Raw genomic sequence first — 21,432 nt, 5'->3', positions numbered from 1 at the left:
GCACAAGTGTCTATCAATAGACAATTGGATAAAAAAGATGTGGCATGTATATACAATGGAAAATTACTTGGCCATAAAAGGAATTTAAATCTTGGCATTTTTGACAACCTGGATGGACCTAGAAGGTAATATGCTAAATGAGGTAAGTCGAACACAGAAAGGCAAATTCCATACCATGTCACTTATACATGGACTCTAAAAGCAAACTCATAGACACAAAGCACAGGCTGGTGGTTGCCAGGTGGCAGGGGGGTTTGGAGGGTGGATGAGAAGGTGAAGGGATTAAGAAGTACACATTGCCAGCTATAAAAAGTCACGGGAATACAAATTACAGCATAGCAGAAATAGTCATTAATGTTGCAATAACTATGAATGGTCTGACTGGACCTAGACATATCAGGATGATCATTGTAACATATGATCACTATGCTATGCATGTGAAACTAATATTGCATATATCAACTATTTGAAAATGTAAAAAAAATGTAAAACATTTCACATTGCACATAGAATTTTACTTGAGGTAGGAAAAATACATAAAAGGCTTCAGGTTTCTTCACAAACTGTGATAAACCTCGCTACTAAGTAAAAAGAAAATCCTTTGGGGGATTTTGAGCAATTTTAATTCTTAGTAACCTCCTTAAATGTTAAATACATTCAGTTTTATAGAAATAAAGCATCTACCACATAGAATAAATCTAGGAGAGCAATTGAACAGTTAAACAAAAATAGACTAGTTCTGGCCAGTTTGGCTCAGTGGTTTGAGTGTTGGCCTGCAGATCTCAAGGTTGCGGTTTGATTCCTGGTCAGGGCACATGCTCGAGTTGCAGGCTCAGTCCCCAGTGGGGGGCATGCAGGAGGCAGCTGATCCATGTTTCTCACATCGATGTTTCTCTCTCTCCCTTCTAAGTCAATTAAAACTCTTAGGAAAACAGGACTTCATACCAGGGAGTAAGGCACCATGAATATTTTTAATTAGGCCTAAATAAACTAAAGCGAAACTGAAGTTCCCTTTATTCAACTGCAAGGAAGAGAGTCTCTATTTGCAATGAGTTAAGAACTTGTGTCTAAACTTTGAGAACTGAGTTGATTATGGCAACATGGCAGTAATTCTGACATGTGGATCAGACCATCGGTGAATTTCAAGCAAGCATCAATTTCAGAGCTCAAACCAGAACAGGCGAGGGGTTAACAGAGACTCAGGTGGCTTTTAGAGATGTAAAATATTTTATTTGTAAATGGTGATCTTCTAAATCTGTGTCCACAAATTCCAAAACCCATAACACTCTGTATACTTCAAAAAATTCAATTTTTCCAACATTAGATACTATTATACATAACCAAAAACAAAACAAAAACCGGTAGGACAAATACTGGTAGGATGTCAGAATATTGTACAAGAGAAGAAAAATATTCAAGAAACAAATTTCATACAGCTATTTATCAAGAGAAAAATATATACAATTGATTTATTCTGTAAGATAAAAATACATCATGCCATATACATTACAAGTTCAGAACTGCATCACTGAATATACCAACAGCTTACAGTCCACTGGAATTGTGCACACAAAACTTCATTTTATGCTCAGCCTGTGAAGTGTCAGTACCAGAATTTTAAGTACAAAATAAAAAGCTAACCCGGTTCAAAATGCTGATTAAATTCCTACGAGCAAACACAAAACAGTGTTTTTATTAAAGAAATGTAAACAAACAGATCATACAAACACATTTAAAATCACATCTTCCAAACCCTTTGCCGGAGTCCTGCCGCCCATGATCACATCTCCTTTTTTTTTTTCCTTTTTCAAATTTTTGTGTTAAATAGAAGGCTAGAGTTAGATCAGAGTTCCTGCTACATGATCCTAGTATGTTTAAATGATTCTTTGTGGCCTGAAACAGAGTTCTAATCAAAACTACTTTTGCTGAAGAAAAGTCAGCCTCTATGTGGGTGTCTTTTAAGCAGTTATTCACAGTTATCACAAATTGTAAGCACAAAAAAACCTGACTGAAGAAGTAGGGATGCAACAATATAATATGAAAAATTTAGTTTAAATTACCAAAACAGCTATAAAAGTTGTAGTCATGGCATACACTCTGTTCTATCAGAAGGTGTATAAAACATTAAGTACTAATTGACCGTGGTTTCCAAAAAACTCCAAACACTCTAGGTTGAAATTTTGGTTATTACATAATTATAATGGCATATTTATAACACAAAGTTATATTGTAACATCCCTATGAACATTTTATAAGCACCCGAGCTGCTGCAGAGCCTGGTAGCATTTGGTCAATAACTATTTTTATACTGTATTTTTTTCTCAAAATATTTACATATTTGTACAAAGTAACAGGGTCTGTTAGTTCTGCAGGTAACAGCAGCAGCTTGGCTTTCTTCTAACTTTTATTTAAAAATAGCTTCATTCACTTATTCAATAATAAATACAAAAAGTTTCTCTTATTTTACAGAAATCAAAAACTACAATAAACTGACTCATGGAATCAAGTATTTAAATGTATTTTAGTGCAAGTTATTATCCCTTAGCTCTATCCCTAAGGAAGTCATTTCAGTACATTCCTTGTTCAGTGGTGTCTACTTTATTTAAAGAACTTTAAATCAGAGGGCCCGCCCCTTTTTCAGTAAGGCCGTGGCCAGCACTTTGGACGTGTCCCTTCGCTGGTGATTTCAGTCTCACATTCACAGGAAGGCCTTGCCCTGGGGCGGGGCAGCCACCGGCTCTGCCCCGGAAAGGTTTCTCCTTAGTGAGACCAAACAACAAAACAAACAACACCCACCCACAAGAAGAAAAAAGAAGGAAAGAAAAAGAAAAAAGTGCTGGACCATCTGTAATTCTGTAACCTCAGCCACTGGAGGAGCGCTGCCGAGTCCGCCTTCCCTGGGAAGGGCTGAGGAAATCAGACTCCCAGAAGCTAGATTTCAGTCATAAACAGAAAATAAAAATATCTCTCTGCTGCCAAATCCAAACGGTGTGTTGAATCGCTTCTTCCTAGGGACAAGCGCAAGGAATGCATTCAGTTCATCCACTTCCGGCAGTTCACAGCTCCACAGTGACAGGGGATCTTGTGCTGGTCGTCTTCAAAGTCAAACTTATAGTCGTAGCACAGCTGCCCACGGCAAAGACACGAGTCAGAGGGGCTGGGAAGGAAGGAGAAAGGGCCCCTCCCTCCATCTGCCCAGGGCTCGCAAACAACAAGCTACAGGAAGACCCGCTTTGGTTGAGGTTCTGTGGGGCCTGGGAGGGGTGATGGGGGAACCTCTTGAAGAAGTAAACAAGCCTGGCCCTCGCCAGTGTGGCTCAGTGGTAGAGCCCTCGGACTGCAGGGCCTCAGGTTCAGTTCCAGTCAAGGGCATGGACTTTGGTTGCAGGCTCCATCCCCAACCCTGGGTGGCAACCAATGGATGTCTCGCTCTCCACTGAGGTTTCTCTCTCTCAATGGAAAAATATCCTTGGGTGAGGATTCACAACAAAAACAAACAATGAAAGAAACAAGCCTGGCTGTTTACCTGGGATCCCAAAGGGACCGAGGGAATGGGAGGCAGTATGTTCAGGCCGAGCCAGGCCTGAGACGGGCAGCTGGCGGGAGAAGGGGCATCTCACAACTGCTCACCACGCTGCCCTGCAGGCGGAGCACCCGGGTCCCCTGCCCCCGAGCTCCAGGCTCCTCCTCCCCTCCCTGGCGGACGGGGCACTGCAGGTTGGGCAGAGATGAATCACCCTCGTCAGCTACCATCCTTCTCCCCCACTGTTCCTCACTTAGTATTTCAAAGATGTCTTTCTATAGGAGTCACCAAATTATTAACTTCTCAGACCAAGCCTGTTGTCAAGGCAGCTAGGAGTCTGCACAACCCCCTTGGTACAACCCCCTGGACCCCAACACTGCCCAACCCGGGAGGAACCAACACGCACTGGCACCGTGCTCACGGGCACCGTGCTCACTGGCACCATGCTCACGGGCACCGTGCTCACTGGCACCACGCTCACGGGCACCGTGCTCACGGGCACCACGCTCACTGGCACCACGCTCACGGGCACCGTGCTCACGGGCACCATGCTCACGGGCACCGTGCCGGACTTCTCCCTTCCTTAGTTCCTCATCGAGTTACAAGATGTGCAAAAGAAGCCTTGGTTCAGTTCTCGATTTAACAAAGGGAATTCCAAAATGACCGAAACACAAGCAAAATACCATAGCTCTGTCCACAAAGGGCTGGGGGCTCCAACACCCACAGGACACCAGGGCCCCTCCCACCCGAACGGGAGGGCTCCTACGGGGCCCATGGCGCTCAGCGGGAGCTTTCCAGCTCCGGAGCTGCCGTGATGCGTGATCACATTAGTGAACGACCAAGTCGGGAAACACAAATGAGGCAATCAAGACCAATAATCTTGCCCTAACCGGTTTGGCTCAGTGGCTAGAGCGTCGGCCTGTCCGGTCAGGGGCATGTACCTTGGTTGCAGGCACATCCCCGGTAGGGAGTGTGCAGGAGGCAGCTGATTGATGTTTCTCTCTCGTTGATGTTTCTAACTCTCTATCCCCCTCCCCTCCTCTCTGTAAAAAAAAAATCAGTAAAATATATTAAAAACAAACTAATAATCTTAAGTCACCTGGGAGACCAAAGAAATGTCAAGGTCGGCACCTAGCATTCTGAAGAACAGATAATAAAGCAACTATACGTTGTGAAAATCGATGTGAAAACCGATGTGAAAACCTGTAAGCGTGTTCTCATATCTGGGAATATAAGGACCTGGAGTGGAGGGTGCCCCAACGCTGCTGCCTATCGCCCTGTGGTGGCCTCACACGTGGCAGAGACCACAGGAGGCAATGGTACCATGATTTGCTCTGCAGGCTTTTAATTGTTAAAGAAAGGAATCCTGCCAAACCGTGACCAGGGTAAGGGGGGGAGGAGGAGTCCCAGACATGGGAAATGATGCCACACGAATGATGGGGGACGAAGGAGGGACCAAGGAGAGGTGGCAGGAAGTACTCAATGCTGCTGTGCGGAACGTCAGACAAAGACGACAGGGTGGTGCAACGGGACCGACGCTGAAAGGCTGGGTCCAGAATATAGAACTGGGAAACCACGGGACAAGTTACCGTATAGAGGTGGAGACCGCACCCCAGGATCCGCTCCCAGCAAAGCCCCCCAGGCTTACCTCTTCTCCTTTCTGGATTCTCCGGTTGGAGCTGATGATGATTTTGTGTCCTCTTTCAAAAGTCACCACCTCAGCCACACAGTTAGGGGCACATGAATGGTTGATGTACCTGCAAACCACCGTTTCAGAAAACTATGCACCAACTAGAAGAAGCCTGAAAAACTTGCAGCTCATAGGGAAAACTTTTTCCTAATTACACTCCTATTTGCTCATCTACTGAACAAGAACCAATATAATTTTAAATAAAACTTTTGGGACGTATCTACTCTAAACTGTTGCTCCCTGGAAGGCTATGACAACAGGGCCCACTGACAGGAAAGGCCTTGATCAGACTGAGCCTCACCTCGCAGGCCCTCCCGTGAGCGTTGCATCGATCACGTGGTCGTTATCCATGCGGAACATGTACACGCCGCGGTTCTGAAAGAGAAGCAGCTCAAAAGTCCTCTCTTCCGTCCTGCTCGCACCAGGAAGCCTAAGCCAGTGGTCGCCACACTGCGGCTCGCGAGCCACATGCAGCTCTTTGGCCCCTTGAGTGCGGCTCTTCCAAAGTACCGACTTCTGCGCACGGGCCACAAAGTTTCAATCGCACTGTACGTGCGCGCCCGCACGTGGTATTTTGTGGAAGAGCCACACTCAAGGGGCCAAAGAGCCGCATGTGGCTTGCGAGCCGCAGTTTGCCGACCACGGGCCTAAGCTGATGCGGCCTGAAAGGCCCCTGGTCAGCTGACACGCGCTATGAATGGCAATTAACAAAGTGGCGGAGGCCTGAAGACCAGCCAGGCTCATTCATCCACACACGCCTCTGCAAACAGCAGGCACGGAAAGAGAAGACTGATGGGGAGATGAGGAAAACACAAGCTCCAGACAGGGCTTTGTTCACAACTGAACCCAGCGCGACCGTCGGCTCTGGCCCCGTCTCCGCTGTTCGCGGCTGTGACACTTACCTGAGACTCATAAAGCTTCTCTTTTCTGTTTGCTACTTCATTTCGAATGATGGTCCCAATGTATTCAATGACCATGGTGTGCTTCTCGATGTCTCTAGCAGCATATAGGCCCAGCCCCTGCAGGAAAAAGTGTGTGAGAGTGTGTGTGTATCTCAAACATACTTCAATTCCTTGGCCAGCTCTGCATTCTCTTTCATACAAAAGCCAGGCTGAAGATGTTGCCTGCACTCAGGTGATTTTTTCTATTTATGTGCTATCTGCAACTTGAAGGACAGATAACCGTACCTCTTAAAGCTACGTTATCACCACCCTGAGGGCCTTACAAAGTAGCCTTGCTGACCGACCGGCCACACTTTCTATCAGGCTTCTCGCCTTTCAGGTACTCGCTGAGACCCCACCAGCTAGACAGGCCTCATGGCTTCTGAGGTTTATCTTGTCCCTACCTCTAAAGGGACTGGACATACAATTTAATGACACAGAAATACTGCTCACTGTGGGGGATTATGAGTTTCTGTGTTCTCAGCAGAGAAGGCAGGCAGGCTCCACGCTGCCTGGGGACTCCCCACACACCGTCCGCCTCGGGCCGCCCGGGAGCACCCAGGACTGAGGCCTACACTAGAGGTTCTCCTGTGAAGTAAATTACTTTCTTGCGGGAAAAGAGTATGATGTGTCTGTTCAACTTCAGAGCTGACTCAGGAGGGACACAGAACAGGACACAGGACAGTTGGACCACATGATGCTCCAACAACTGCTTATCATTGGAAGAAAATCAAACTGTCTAAAACATAAAAAATTAAACTTCTGAAAGAAAAACAATCTAACAGACGACATATTATACAAAGTATGGTCTTAACCAAGACTAGAAAATTATGTGTTTGACTAAAAATTAAAACTTTTGTAAGAAAAAAAAAAAAAAAAGACAGCATACGTTCTGTTGGCCAAAGGTTGTTCTGCAGGGGAAATATCTAACAGTAAGCGAGTCCTTACTAATCGAACAATGGACAGAAGATGAATATGCAACTCACAGGAGAGGAAATCCCTATGGCAAACATGAAAAGTCACTCATTCGAAAATAAAAAGCTTCTGCACAGCAAAAAAAACCCCATCAAAATAACAAGAGCCCGGCTGGCGTGGGTCACGGTTTGATTCCCGGTCGGGGCACAGGCCCAGGATGCAGGCTCGATCCCCTGTGTGGAGGGTGCAGGAGGCCAATCGATGATTCTCTCTCATCACTGATGTTTCTATCTCTCTAGCCCTCTCCCTTCCTCTCTGAAATCAGTAAAAATATTTTTAAAATAATAATAATAAACAACAAGAAAGCCCACTGCATGGGAGAACATATCTGCCAATGATACATCTGATAAAGGATTAAGCTCCAAAATATGTGGGGGACTCATACAACTTAACAGAAGGAAGACAACCCGATTCAAAAATGGGCAAAGGATCTAAATAGACGCTTCTCCAAAGAGGACATACAGAAGGCCAAGAGACAAATGAAAAAATGCTCAAAGTCACTGATCATCCAAGAGATGCAAATCAAAACGACAATGAGGTACCACCTCACACCTGTCAGACTGGCTGCCATCAACAAACCTATGACAAGTGCTGGGGAGGATGCGGAGAAAAAGGAACCCTCGTGCACTGCTGGTGGGAATGCAGACTGGTGCAGCCATTGTGGAAGACTGTGTGGACTGTCTTCAAATTATTAAAAACAGAACTCCCATCTGACCCAGTCATCCCACTTCTAGGAATATATCCTAAGAAACCTAAAACTCATCAGAAAGAACAGAAGCAGCCCTATGTTCACAGCAGTGCAATTTACAGCAGCTAAGACTTGGAAACAGCCTAAGTGCCTGTCAGCAGATGAGTGGATAAAAAACTATGGTACATTCACACAATGGAATACTATGTGGCAATAAAAAAAGAACTCTTACCATTTGCAACAGCAATAATTGACCTGGAGAGTGATATGCTGAGCGAAATAAGCCAGAGAAAGATAAGTATCACATGATCTCACTCATATGTAGAATCTAATGAACCAAATAAACTGATGATCAAATATAGACCCAGATTTATAGAAGCATGAATAGATTACTGAACCTCAGAGGGAAAGCAAGGGAGGGTGGGAAGAGACCAACCAATGAACTTGTATACATATATGCATAACCCGTAGACACAGACAATGGCATGGTGAGGGCCTGGGGGGTGGGGAAGAGGAAGGGAGCGGGAGGAAGAGATTAATGGGGGAAAAAGGAGGACCTATGTAATACTTTCAACAATAAAGCTTAAAAAAAAGTTGTTCATTCATAATTAAAGTAACAATACCAGTCTACACTTAGCCGGCTGGCAAAATAAATAAGTAAATAAATAAATAAATAAATAAATAGGCTGTAACATTTACTACAAATGGGAAAACAGTCTCAGTGGATACAGGAAGAAACAAGCAATCACAGCTACCAACACACAAGAGATACAAGAGACTGATGGTTACATTGGGAAAAGTTGTAAAGAAAATAAATGCTTGTCAGTAGGTGGACGGTTTAATTAATCAAAGCTCATCAACAACATGGAGCATCACGGCCGTTGAAGAGGAGACAGAGCCACCTCCGTTGGTCTACAGCAGGGGTGGGCAAACTTTTTGACTCGAGGGCCACAATGGGTTCTTAAACTGGACCGGAGGCCGGAACAAAAGCATGGATGGAGTGTTTGTGTGAACTAATATAAATTCAAAGTAAACATCATTACATAAAAGGGTACGGTCTTTTTTTTTTTAGTTTTATTCATTTCAAACGGGCGGGCCGTAGTTTGCCCACGGCTGGTCTAGAGACTAAGGATTCGTGAAAACAATGCCAAAGCGTGTAGCGCACCCACATTCCCTGATGCTCACAGTGAGGCTGGGCCGCAGAGGGAGGAGCACCCAGCACCTGGGAGGCAGAATGGAGAAGGGCAAGAACCTTCGGGTGTGAGACGACAGCCTGAAGGCAGGTAGCGCCGAGGCCATTACAGTGACGGCGAGAGGAATGGGGGAGAGCACTGAGCCGCCCAGGCAGAGGGGAAGGGCACCGCTGCCGGGAGCCGCGGGGAGCTCTCGTCCCAGGATCGGGAGAGGCTCTGTTCTTGCGGCAACAGCTGAAGGCAGACACTGCATTCAAATTGTAAAAACAAGATACCAGATAAAAGAGAAGAGCAGAAAGGGCGCTTAGCTAATTTAAAAAAATTAGCAGCTTGGCAGAAGTCTCAGTGCAAGGAAACCAAGAGAGAAGGAGTGAGAAGGGCGGATACAAGACGGGACCCTCTGGCTGCGCTGAAGGCCCCAGAGCATGTTGCTGCTGCTGCTGGTCTGGAGTCCACGCCGAGATCCCGGGTCTCAGGGGGCAGGTATGTGCCCAGAGGTGCAAACAGAGGAGTGCGGGGAAAGAATGCACGTGGCAAGTCCCTGAGACTGAAGGTCATCTTGCTCCAGGATGAAAGGGCTCATCAGTGTGGAATCAGACGCTAACACAGCACATTTTTGTTAAATTCCCAAATATCTCTCTATATAAAAGGCTAATATGCTAAGTGTCCCCTCAGGAGTTTGACCGGGAGTTCAATCGCTCGCTATGACGTGCGCTGACCACCAGGGGGGTGGCGTGGAATGAAGGCAGGCCTCGGCCTGCAGCCAGAAGGAAGGCCCCAATTGGCCCCGATGGCTGGCCAGGCCTAGGGACCCTACTGGTGCACGAATTTTGCACACCAGGCCTCTAGTCAAGAATAAAGAAAGGATCATAAGATCTTTCCGAGGGGGAAGAGGCTCCCAGGAAGGAACAAGCCAGACAGCACAGACAGGGCCTGCAGAGGAGACTCCGTGTGAAGGGGCCCCAATGGCTTCTGAGTGGGGCAGGCTGGAAGGAGACAGGCAGGTCTGCAAAGATGCAGATGGGGAAACGGGGGTGAAGTCAGGGCGGCAGAGCCTGAGAGTAGGTCAGAGAACCTGGTGATTTCAGCCTGGGACACCCGAGGGGAGGCGCTGTGCGGCCTCTGGCTGTGAGGAAGGGAGTTACATGCTGAGCCCCAGACGGCTTCACCTGTGCAACATCCCACAGGTAGCTTCCGGAACAGGAGCACGCTTCGCAACTATTTTCATTGGATTGCTCACAAGTGCTTGAAAGACGCATGTGTACACAGAGGCCAGTGCTACCTGTTCCCCTGAGCAAAGGTGTGGAGTCCAACACAGTCTGTCCACTCGGGAAGCGAAATGTACATGCCCAGCGACTGCGTGTGGGCTTGCTAGTGTTATCAACCAACGGTCTGCTGTGACTTAGAAAACATGCCCGTCCCCACAGCCATGTGCAACCCTTTCCACACACTGGACGCTTCTCTCCCGAATGCTAGATGCCACCCGCTCTCCTTTCCAGAGACGTCTTTCCCACCTGAATCCGAGACCGGGCCAGGTACACACTGGACTTCCACTCGGTCTTCATCCTCCGGTACTGCGACGACTTGGAATGAACAAACTGCTTGCTGTAAGGGGCGTTCAGCTCCCCGGTGACTGTGCTCTGGAAGGACTTGGAGGTGCTGGTGCTGTTCAAGGTGTGAGGCCTGCAGGCAGGGTGTAGCAGCGGGAGAGAAGAAAAGGAGAACTGAAGACATCTCCAGTCCCGCCGAAGCCCGGCCAGTTCCAACGCGCACGGCGGGGGCATGCACAGAAGCCGCCTAGCAGAGCGCAGGGCGCGTCCTCTGATGTGGTCGGGCACAGACACAGCCAGGGACACAGGGTTTGTAAGCAGCAGACAAATCAAGCACAAAACCACTAAGACGCCTAGAAACCCTGGGCTGTACTATGTGAAGTTAAAACAAAATACCTTAACACAAACCTCTTGACATGGGCACTCATTTTAGGCTCAGAACGGGCACAACCTGTGGGGTTAACGGCAAGAGGAAGTTCCATGAGAGGATTTCGGCCATATCGAAAGGTGTAGTTTTCACATGCTTCAACCCCAGGGAGCTGAAAGGAAGCAAAATAGACAAAAAGTTAACTCAATCGATTAAGACGACAGGCAGTCTTGAGCTGGTGAAAGGATGGCCCAAGTTGTATGGAAATAACTTATCAACATCTTCAAAATGTAACTTATGTTAACAAGATCAGCCTACACTCGGCTCTACTGAAGTATGAACAGGTAAGTTCCGTTTCAAAGCAGACCTTAGCTGGCAAATGCTCCTTGAGGAAAACCAGCGTGCTTGCCTGTGGGATTTTAGGGCTGAGGATGCCAGCATACTAATTCACAACGTCAGTATCAACTTTCATGTCTCTGCTTGGAATTTTAAAATGGCCAGTAAGTACAGTTTCAAATCATTTCCATGGTTTACTTTCATGATCACTTCTCACTTCCCCAAGTCGACTCTGACATGAGGAGGCTGTCACATCAGTGTCCCAGGAGAGCGGGTAGTAAAGCTCAAGGCTACTTGTAAAATACTTTCTATGTTAAGGTCTTTTCTAGGACACCTTTGTAGTGAGCACATTGCTCTGTGGGCACACTAGACACACGGCATTTAGGCAGGGCTCTCTAGCACAGGAAGCAACGAGGCATATTACTCAGTAGCTTTTCCCAAGAAAGCTCATCAATGAGCTTTAACTCTTGAAAATAATGCCTTATAGTCACGCAACTTTCCAACACTGTGAGGGACTCATTGGCAAACACGCTTGTAATATTAAAAGATGACAGAGAGATGTCAGAGAAGACATGCGTCCTGTAACCTGACAGTAGCCACAAACATCCCCGTCAGGGGTGGGCACAGCACCCTCATGAAGTGCAGGGGGCCTCAGAGAAGCGGGGAGGGAGCCCCGGACGGCATGAGTGACGGGAACACAGACGCCTCATTGGAGAGGCGAGGCCATCCACAGCACGTGGTCCAAGGGCCACACTGTGCGCATCGCCCGCCTCGTCGGCACTCACTGATTCCGCAATCCGGGCCACCGCAGACACAGTCAGGCCAAACAGATCCTCTCCTTTCAAATACGCTGGGAAAAGTTGGAGCATTTCAGACTGTTTTCTCACACAAGCCACGGGCTCCAAAATTTTATCCCAAACACCTGTACAGATGGACCAAAAAAAAAGTTTGCATGACAAATGAACTTTCAGCTAAATAGAAAGGCAAGCAGGATGCAGCATAAAACCCAGAGCAGAAAGATGAGCAAGCCTCCCAGACACCCCAGGCGCCAAGGGAGGCAGTGAGGAGCCGACAAGCCTCACGCAGTTCCCCAGTACTTTCACCATCAAAAGTGCCCATGACAACCGAGACTTAACCCTGGAGGTCAAAACTGTCTCATTGCTAGCTCTGCATTGAATAGCTAATGCTGCTGAGTAAAACAGTATACGCAGATGGACGCTGCCTTCTCAGTGACATTAAGAAGAGGGACCCCAATCTAAATGTCCCCAACCTTTTATCAACAAATTTTCCTATTTATTTCATCAAATCTGTGTTTGAATATATATTCTGATTTAGAGTAAGTCTAGCAAGTGTTTAAAAAACTGTACAACGAAGAGCAAGGTAGAATCACAAAAACAAGTTCAGATTCGCATTTGTAAATGAAAAATCCACTCTATAAAGTATGAAACAAACATGATAAAAAAAAAACCCACATGGAAATACTGACCAAAAACATTCACAACCTAACAGCAGCCGAGTACCTAGCGCTGCGGAGCATACCAGCGGCGGCTCACCTTTGGGTGAGGTGTCACTTAGGACGAGATCTTCGTGGCCCTGCTCCACGATCCTGATGACGAACACGGGGCGCCCATCTTTCTCCTCGATGGAGCACAGGTAGCGGCAGCGCCTGTTGGCGTAGCGTGTGCTCCAGTACAGCCGACTGGCTTCGTAGCCAACAGGGAAGAGCGCTTTGGGGGAGTGGAACGCCTGCATCTGCTGTGGGAGCAGCTGGCCGATCGTGTGGAAGATGAGGCTCCCCACGCGGAAGGTGTGGTCGCGTTCGCCTCGCTGCACGATGCTGGCAATCTGTCGCACCTCATCCCGTTGCACATAAACCCTCCGGAAGACCGCGAAGTAGCTTAATTCCTGCTCATGAATTCCCTTTGGTTTGTGCATGGGACAAAGCATAGTTTTATCCTTAAAGAACATGCACTGTGCTTTCATGGCGCAGGTGAAGTGATAAATGTTGGTGCACCGCAATCGGTGGCACCCACTGGTGGCACCCATTTTATGACAGAAGACACACTTCATGTGCAGGCCTCTCCTCAGGGCTAGTTCCACATTGATTAAGGCACCCGCCTGGGTCTCATAGACCTCCGTGGACCACAGAGCACAGTTCAAGTGGACCCACAGATCCAAGTCAAGGTTGAGCAGCCTAGCCGGCCCGTCTGTCAGGCCATCCCCTTCCTCGTGACAGAAGCAGCACTTGCGGTAGTCCCTGGGCACCGGGTCGGGCTTCAGGGAAGTGCCCAGCTTCTTCAGGAACTCGTCGATCTCGTTCTCACAAGGCGGTGGGAACGTGCCTTTGGGGATGACGATGTGAATGCTCCACTTCTTCCACTTCATTCCTCTCCACTTCTTACTCACTGGCCTGCAGTCTTCAAACCCACCAGGGGCAGTTCTCAGCCGAGGCTTTAACTTGACTGTGACCTTAAGCTCATCTGGCTTTGCCTCAACTTTGGCTGCTTCAAAAGCTGGAGGGAAATTGATGGGAGGAGAGGCTGGAGGAGAAGCGTCTTCCTGGAGCTGCGGGAGGCAGTGCACGTCCAGAGTGGAGATGTTGTTACTGTACTGATGGAACGCCCGGGAAGGCGTCTCTTTTATCGGTGACTGGGGCAACGAAGGAATGGAATCCTGGCCAAAAAAAAGGAGAGTAATTCACAAGTTCTGAAAGCAGTTTTTGAGGAAATGAGAAGTCAAGCAATAGAGAGTGACAGTGTGTGGCGGGCAGGGGGAGGTGAGGGTCTGCAAGTGGTGAGGACTCAGGCCAACAGCAGCCAGTGTCGGACGCCTAAGGTGTCAGTCTGGACAGCAAGGGCTGAGGGAGGGAGCCAGCTACGGGTGGGCTCCTCGCAGGCCTTCTCTACGAAGCCAAATTCCAGAGCAGCTCTGCTCCTCACCCTTCTTTGACATTCCTCTTCCTAATCATACTAAGCTCAGAAAAACTGGTGCTGTAGAGAAGCTAGAGAATTTAATTTGTACAATGGAACAGCCCTTTTGGTAAACCAAGAGCTTCAAGATAATCTTTTATGAGCTTGTCCCCACTCTCTGAACCTCCTGTCTGTTCATCTTGGCTGAATTATTGGCATAAATGTGAAAGGAAGGGAGAAGTCCCCTGTAATAAGCAAGTAACTGTTCTCTGAGGCTGCCAGGTTCGAATTCAGCGGCTGAAAGAGTCCAACAGTTTCCCTTTAGGTCACATCCCCTAAGCCAATAACCCCCAACATGTTCCCTCTTCTCAGGCACCCCATCCTGCAAGGTACCTGAAAGAAGACGCACCTCATGTAGAACCCAGAAGCCGGCTGGCACTGCATTGACTAAAGAAACTGGAGATAAGCCATTCCTTCTTTCAGGGGGCTAACAAACTAAGTTCAAGTCTAAACTTATTTATCATGTCGGCCCACTGCCTGTTAAAAAATAAGAGTCCCTGGGATCTTCTTTTAAGAAAGACACATGAGCCCTAGCCAGTTTGGCTCAGTGGATAGAGCGTCGGCCTGCAGACTCAAAGGTCCCAGGTTCGATTCTGGTCAAGGGCATGTACCTTGGTTGCGGGCACATCCCCAGTAGGGAGATGTGCAGGAGGCAGCTGATCGATGTTTCTGTCTCATCGATGTTTCTAACTCTCTATCCCTCTCCCTTCCTCTCTGTAAAAAAAAAAAAAAAATCAATAAAATATATTTTTTAAAAAAGAAAGACACATGAGAGCAATAATCTGGAAGGAGGAATGACGGGCAGTGTTACTGCATGAGGGAAAGCTGTCCTCCATGCAAATAACTGAAAATACATTGTCCACCATACAGATGGCCAACAGGAAAAGATGCTCAATGTCAATAATCATCAGGGAACCCCAAATTAAAACCAGAATGAGATATCACCTCACACCTGTCAGAATGACTATCATCGAGAAATGAACAAACAAAAAACAGAAAGAAATGAACAAATGCCCCAGCCGGTTTGGCTCAGTGGATAGAGTGTCAGCCTGTGGACTGAAGGGTCCCGAGTTCAAGTCCGGTCAAGGGCTCATACCTCAGTTGGGTTGCAGGCTCCTCCCTGGCCCGGGCCCTGGTCAAGGGTTTGTGCAGGAGGCAACCAATCAATGTGTTTCTCTCACATCAATGTTTATTTCTGTCTTTCCCTCTTTCTTCCACTCTCTCTAAAAATCAGTGGGAAAATATCCTCGGGTGAGGATTAAAAAGTAAAAATAAAAAAAAGAAAGAAATGAACAAACAACAAGTGCTGGCAAGGAGGTAGAGAAAAGGGAACCCTCGTGCACTTGGTGAGAATGCAGACTGTGTAGTCACTGTGGGAAACAGTATGGGGCCCGGCCAGCAGGCCTCAGTGGCTGATCATCAACCTATGATGGTCAAAGTTCAATTCCCAGTCAGGGCACATGCCCAGGTTACAGCCTTGATCCCCAGTAGGGGGTGTGCACGAGGCAGCCAATCAATGATTCTCTCTTATCATTGATGTTTCTCTCTTTCTTCTTCTCTGAAATCAGAAAAATATATATTTTTAAAAACACCTAAAATTTCCACATTTAAAAATTAATATTGAGGAAAATGCAAGTCACCTATATTTTAAAAAACACAGCAGTATGGAAGTTTCTTAAAAAAATGAAAAATAGAACTACTACATGACTTAGCAATTCCATTCTGGGTGTTCAGCAGAAGAAATCCAAAACACTAATTTGAAAAGATATACGCACCCCCACGTTCATTGCAGCATTATTCACAATAGCCAAGATACAGAATCAACCTAAATGCCCATCAATAGACAAATGGATAAAGAAATGCGGTATATAATACTCAGCCATAAAAAGAATGAAATCGCGCCATTTGCAACAATATGGATGGACCTAGAGGGTATTATGCTAAGTGAAATAGGTCAGATAAAGACAAATACTGTATGGCTCACTTACATATGGAATCTTTAAAGAAACAAAATAAATGAACAAAACAAAAACAGAGACCAAACTAATGGTCACCAGATGGGAGAGTTTGGGGTATGAGCAAAAAAGGTAAAAGGAATTTAAGTAATATAAATTGCCAGATATAAAAATAACTGTGGGAATGTAAAGTACACCATGGGGAATATAGTCAATAATATTGCAGTAATTATATATGATGCCAGATGGGTATATAACTTATTGGGGGAATCACTTCATAAGGTATATGAATCTATCTGTACAGCGTACACCTGAAAGTAACAGAATTCTGCATGTCAAATGTAATTAAAAATAAGTTTAAAAGTAAAAAATAATAACAATAAAAACAGATACAATGTTCTAGAAAAACAAATGTTTGCATCAACTACACATAGATACACTTAAATTACACAAAATCAAATGAAGTAGACCATTTCCACCATGTTACAAGCAAAACAATTTCTTCCCAAAATACATGAGGAGACTTAAATTGTGTTTGTGAACAGGTTTTCCAGTTGGGATAAGATCAATAAAAATAATATTTTATAGTTGTAATTAAATTAAGATATGTGTAACTAAGTAAGTAAAATTAAACATTTTAATATTAGTGTTTTATTCCATTCTGAACTTTCAAGATATAATTCAAGCTTATCCACTCGTCAAATAACTTATCGAATCTGAAATGACAACATGGACAGAGAGTTGTTGGAACTGCTCTCAACCTGAGCAGCACCGGCTTAGATTCCTCCACCGGAGCTCTGGGAACTGTTCACGCTCTGACGTGTCCCCAGGACACAGAAGTCACTCACTGCGCATTGATTAATTAAAACTACTGGTTTTACCTTGCTTTCTGAGATTTTTGCTTGTACAGTCGATGAGTAAAGAATGAAGCAGTTATTGCTACAAAAGACAATGTCCTTCTCCACTCTACCGGAGCTCTCGCAGGAATCCTGAAAAGCAAAGAGAAGTGTGTGGGGGTCTCAACATGTCATAATTTAATAAAACAAGATCGATGTGCTGTTGGTTTTATCCTATGTTAAAGTGAAGCAGCTTCCTATCTTACAAGTAAAAGATGACTGCGTGTCTATTTAGCATAATAATTTAACCAGAGAAAATGAATTTATGAAAATAAACTTTACTATCTACATTCCATTCCCATTTAAATGTGTTTTCATAATATCCAACATTAAGTCTGTTGTAGCTACTTGGTTTTAAGTCTGTCAAATATACGCCAAGGCTGCTCCCAGGAGTGTGTGTCCCATGGAGTCACCACGGGGGATGACCAAACAAAGGGGCAGAGCCCTGCTCAGGACACGCCCGTGGAGAAGGGAAGTCCAAGTACCTTGCTCACAAAGGCCAGGTCTCTGAGAGACTTCCGCACCCCGCCGCCAAGAACCACCACTTTGCAGTGACAACACCACCGTGTTCTAAGTGCCTCGCTCTCTGAGATTCCATGACCAGCATCCTTGTATCCAGAAAGACCTGAAGGCAAGAGCTTCGTCAGTGATGAAATAACCAATAACACAAAGTGGTAATAGTGTAAAATTGTGCTCCACCAACTTATTACAATGGCTCATTTAACTGACCTATATGATTCTTTATCTATAATAATAATAGAGGAATATGCAAATTGTCTGGGACGCCATCACAGTAACAGCAACGACCAACCAGCAGGCTCAGTGGGACAACCAGGCCAGCAGGGGGGTTAGCAAGGGATGACCAAACGACTTAACAGCAGGCTGTGTGGGGCAACCAGGCCGGCAGGGGGGGCAGTTGGGGGTGACCAGGCAGGCAGGCAGGCAGTTAGGAGCCAGCGGTCCCGGATTGTGAGAGGGATGTCCTACTGCTGGTTTAGGCCCGTTCCCCGAGATCAGGCCTAAACCGGCCATCAGACGTCCCCCGAGGGGTCCCGGATTGGAGAGGGTGCAGGCTGGGCTGAGGGGAACCTCCCTTGCCCCCGTGCACGAATTTTGTGCACCAGGCCTCTAGCTAATTAATAAAAATCTTATCTTCCAAGCAATGCATACTGGGTATCTATTATGTGCACGGCACCAGGGTACAAATAGAGGGTCGCAGCCATTCTCAAGCAGCTGGGAAGAGAATGCTGGTCGTCAGAGCAGGAAGGACCCACAGCACACCACCCTCCAGTCTAAGTGCACAGCGAGTCAGGGGAGAGATGTCACTTTTGCTTGAGGATTAAGATGATACAAAAACATTTTGTGAGAAATGAAAAGATACGTGCATGAGAGTCTTAAATACAAATGGACAAAGAGGGATGAGCAAAGTTCCAGGGCCAAGATAAAAATGATAGGACTCACGTAGGGCATGGCAGGAGGAAGCAAGAAGCGGGGAAAATGGGGCGCCAGGAACAGCTAGAGCTTAGAGTTCAAAACCCAACCCAGGCAACTCTGTCGGAGCTCAGAGATGAGGTCGAGGACGCTGCTGGGCCTAATGGCAGCATAAGGATAAAAACAGGCCAGGACCAACTGAAAAGGGGCGGAAGCAGAGTGAGGAGGAGACCAGACCACAGGCAGGAGGGGAGAGGTCTGGGGAAGGCCCCCTGCAGACGATGCAGGGGAAGCAAGGGGGGGGGGGGTGGTGGTGATGGGAGGAAAGGAACAAGTAGAGCTGCCAGCCCTCTAGGCACAGGTGAAGCCAGCAGGGGTGGGACGGGAGGTCTGGGCGTGCAAAGAACAAAGCTGCTTCTGGGTAACTGCTCTAATGCTTCCTGGTTGACAGCACATCATACACACCCCAGCACCACAAGCCAAATCACCCTGCAGAAGACAGAACATGCCCAGGGCCTAATTCACTGAGCCCCACAGACCAACTAGCTACCTGTTATTGTTAAAAATTAAAGTGAAATTTTCAAGAGAATAAGCATAACTTCTGAATGCAGAATGAATCTAAAGTGAAAATGGAAACCAGCTCACCATTGCTTGTTGGTGGAAATGGTACATGGGGCGGCTTCAGCCGGTAAGAGCTTGCTAATCTGGGAGGGTTCGCAGATCCTGGTGGAGGCCCACGAAGAAATAAATGCTGTCGATACTCCAAACCTGGGTTTACTCTGTGGCTATTGATCAAACCCACGGATGGACCGTCTGGAGCATTACTAACCTCATAGCTGTTAGGAATTCGGACGTGAAGAAGGTTGGAAAACGCAGCCACAACGCTGCTGATGTTCTAAAACAAAAAGGTAAGTGAGGACAGGTCACCCACCCAGTGCCTCCCTGGCGATGCTCCTACTTAGGAGACATGCTGTTTGCATGACACACACCCTGCAAGAAACCCAGGAGCTGCTATTTCCACACAGGGCCTCATGGAAAACCCTGCTTTAATGGACCAGATTCTAAGTTAAGTTTTCATCAACAGAAGTGCTCCTGCAAGGACTCCCGATGGTAAAGAGCACGAAACACTTTAGATAACTTAGGACTGGACAGTGTAGTGCCAGGACACACCAGGGGAACGAGCCAGATGGCACCTGCTTCACAGCTGCTCAGATGTGTCGGGCACGGACTCTGTCCAGCTCCGGACACCAGGCTGAAGCGTCCCGAGAACACAGGGTCTCGTGACCACCAGAATGTCACGCCCTGAGACTAGGTTGGGCAGCAATGAAATGTCCTCGGAGAATTAAGAGTTAAGAAACAACTCAGCAATTCACTCCTGTTTGATACAAGCAGCTGCCACCTGAACAAGGTTTATATCTTGCTTCCATAAAATTGTACTGTTCATAGCTGTTTTTCACTGCTTAATTATCTATGTGTAAACAGTTATCAAAAGGTTTCACTGTAAAGAGTTCTCTAAAGTACACATCCTTTAATTAAAAAATGAGAACTCTAACTTCCTTCTGCCCTTTTGAACCTGGACTTAGGCTCAGACCAACCTAATGCATGTTTGCAGTATTCCAAGCAGCCAGGTGTCTAAGTGACGACGCACCCTAACCCAACCTTCCTCCTTTATCCTCTGGGACCTGCGATACCACTTCATGCAAAGCCGCCTGTGACAGCTTTAAATACGGGACACGTGCTGGGATGCTGAGAACCCACGTGAGCTTTACCTCAGCAGCTGCTGGATGCAGAGTGATGGCCACGGATATTAGACCCGACCTGGGGCCGTTTGGTGAAGAACCAAAAGGTGGTGAGAACAAGAAAGTGCCGGGCTCAGTTTTAATGTCATTCCGTCTAGACTCAGAACCTGAAAGCGGGGGGGGGGGACACGGGGGGACGAAAAAGGAAGAGAGGGAGGGAGGGAGACAGGGAAGACCGAATGTTAATGTTTTTCAAAACCAAAATGTGAGCTTTAGTAGATCAGCACACTGCCAGAAAAGGCCAAGCGAGGTCTCTCCTACCTTTGCCGGCGCTGCTGGGAAGAATCGGAATGATGGGGGACGGCACAGGCTCTGGGGGCTCCTCCTTGACCAAGGACAAATCAGGGTATCTGCTTACTTCCACCCCCACCACGCTTTCAGGAGAGGATGAGGGGACAAAGCTGTCAGGACTGTCCCGGTCGGCACTGTGGTCCTGCATCCTACAAGAAAAATCAATGCGACACATCAATGTGGGCCCTTCCACCAGAGGGACCGTGAGGTTCTCTGGACATGGCAGTGGCATGAGAAGCTAGAGGCTGCCAAGGAAAATGGGGTTGGAGGACAAGTGTGGTCTCAGGCTAAAGAGTGTGGGACACCCCATGAACCCCACTCCTCCCCGGGGAGATGCTGCCATGCGAAAGGAGACCCAAGCACAGCTTGTGGACTGAGTCCCTGGGGAAGCCGGCACGGGTGGACTGCTGCCCGGGGTACCCACGCACACTAGAGGCCGCCGCCCCCAGCTGCTCTCGAGTCAGACTTCGATTTCTGGCAGCGGCACAGGAGGAAAAGGAGACCTGGGTTCGCAATCTGAACCAGTCACTTCTCCGCTTGGGCCACAGCTGCCTCATTAATTAAGTAAGAGGCTTAGACTGAATGCTATCTCATCAAGTAGAAGGTAGTTATCAAATCTTCCAAGGGAGACAGAAGGACCTGATGAAGCACGGAAGCACCTATAGCCCCCAGTTAGATTCCTGGGACTAAAGAACTGACACAAAGAAGTCACAAAACTGCACAGGAAAGTCCTGAAATAAGCATCTCTGATGCCTGTGACTTGCCTTCTACTTTAGACTCTGCGAGCATCAATAATCCAAATCAATCACATTCACAGCTTATAAAGGA

At 47.0% G+C, this 21,432-nt stretch overlaps 1 protein-coding gene across 1 annotated transcript in view; it reads right to left on the bottom strand.

Annotated features, from left to right (window-relative positions):
• Positions 1-1,212: 1,212 nt before the first annotated feature.
• KMT2C (lysine methyltransferase 2C) overlaps positions 1,213-21,432 on the bottom strand; it is a 260,224-nt gene continuing 240,004 nt past the window's right edge. Inside the window, exons 47-59 of the mRNA XM_081101731.1 lie at positions 20,575-20,753; positions 20,284-20,420; positions 19,160-19,409; positions 17,569-17,708; positions 17,069-17,176; positions 12,817-13,936; positions 12,049-12,185; positions 10,957-11,099; positions 10,525-10,693; positions 6,116-6,232; positions 5,515-5,588; positions 5,172-5,280; positions 1,213-3,126 (exon numbers count right to left, since the gene is read on the bottom strand). Of these exons, the coding sequence (XP_080957857.1) occupies positions 3,034-3,126; positions 5,172-5,280; positions 5,515-5,588; positions 6,116-6,232; positions 10,525-10,693; positions 10,957-11,099; positions 12,049-12,185; positions 12,817-13,936; positions 17,069-17,176; positions 17,569-17,708; positions 19,160-19,409; positions 20,284-20,420; positions 20,575-20,753 (2,776 nt within the window). The 3' untranslated portion in view covers positions 1,213-3,033. The remainder of the gene's footprint in view (positions 3,127-5,171; positions 5,281-5,514; positions 5,589-6,115; positions 6,233-10,524; positions 10,694-10,956; positions 11,100-12,048; positions 12,186-12,816; positions 13,937-17,068; positions 17,177-17,568; positions 17,709-19,159; positions 19,410-20,283; positions 20,421-20,574; positions 20,754-21,432) is intronic.

The sequence above is a fragment of the Myotis nattereri genome (genome assembly GCF_964212035.1).
Source record: "Myotis nattereri genome assembly, chromosome: 11".
NCBI classification, from domain to species: Eukaryota; Metazoa; Chordata; class Mammalia; order Chiroptera; family Vespertilionidae; genus Myotis; species Myotis nattereri.
Note: the sequence above shows the minus strand (reverse complement) of the source record. Positions and strands in the feature narration are given on the sequence as shown.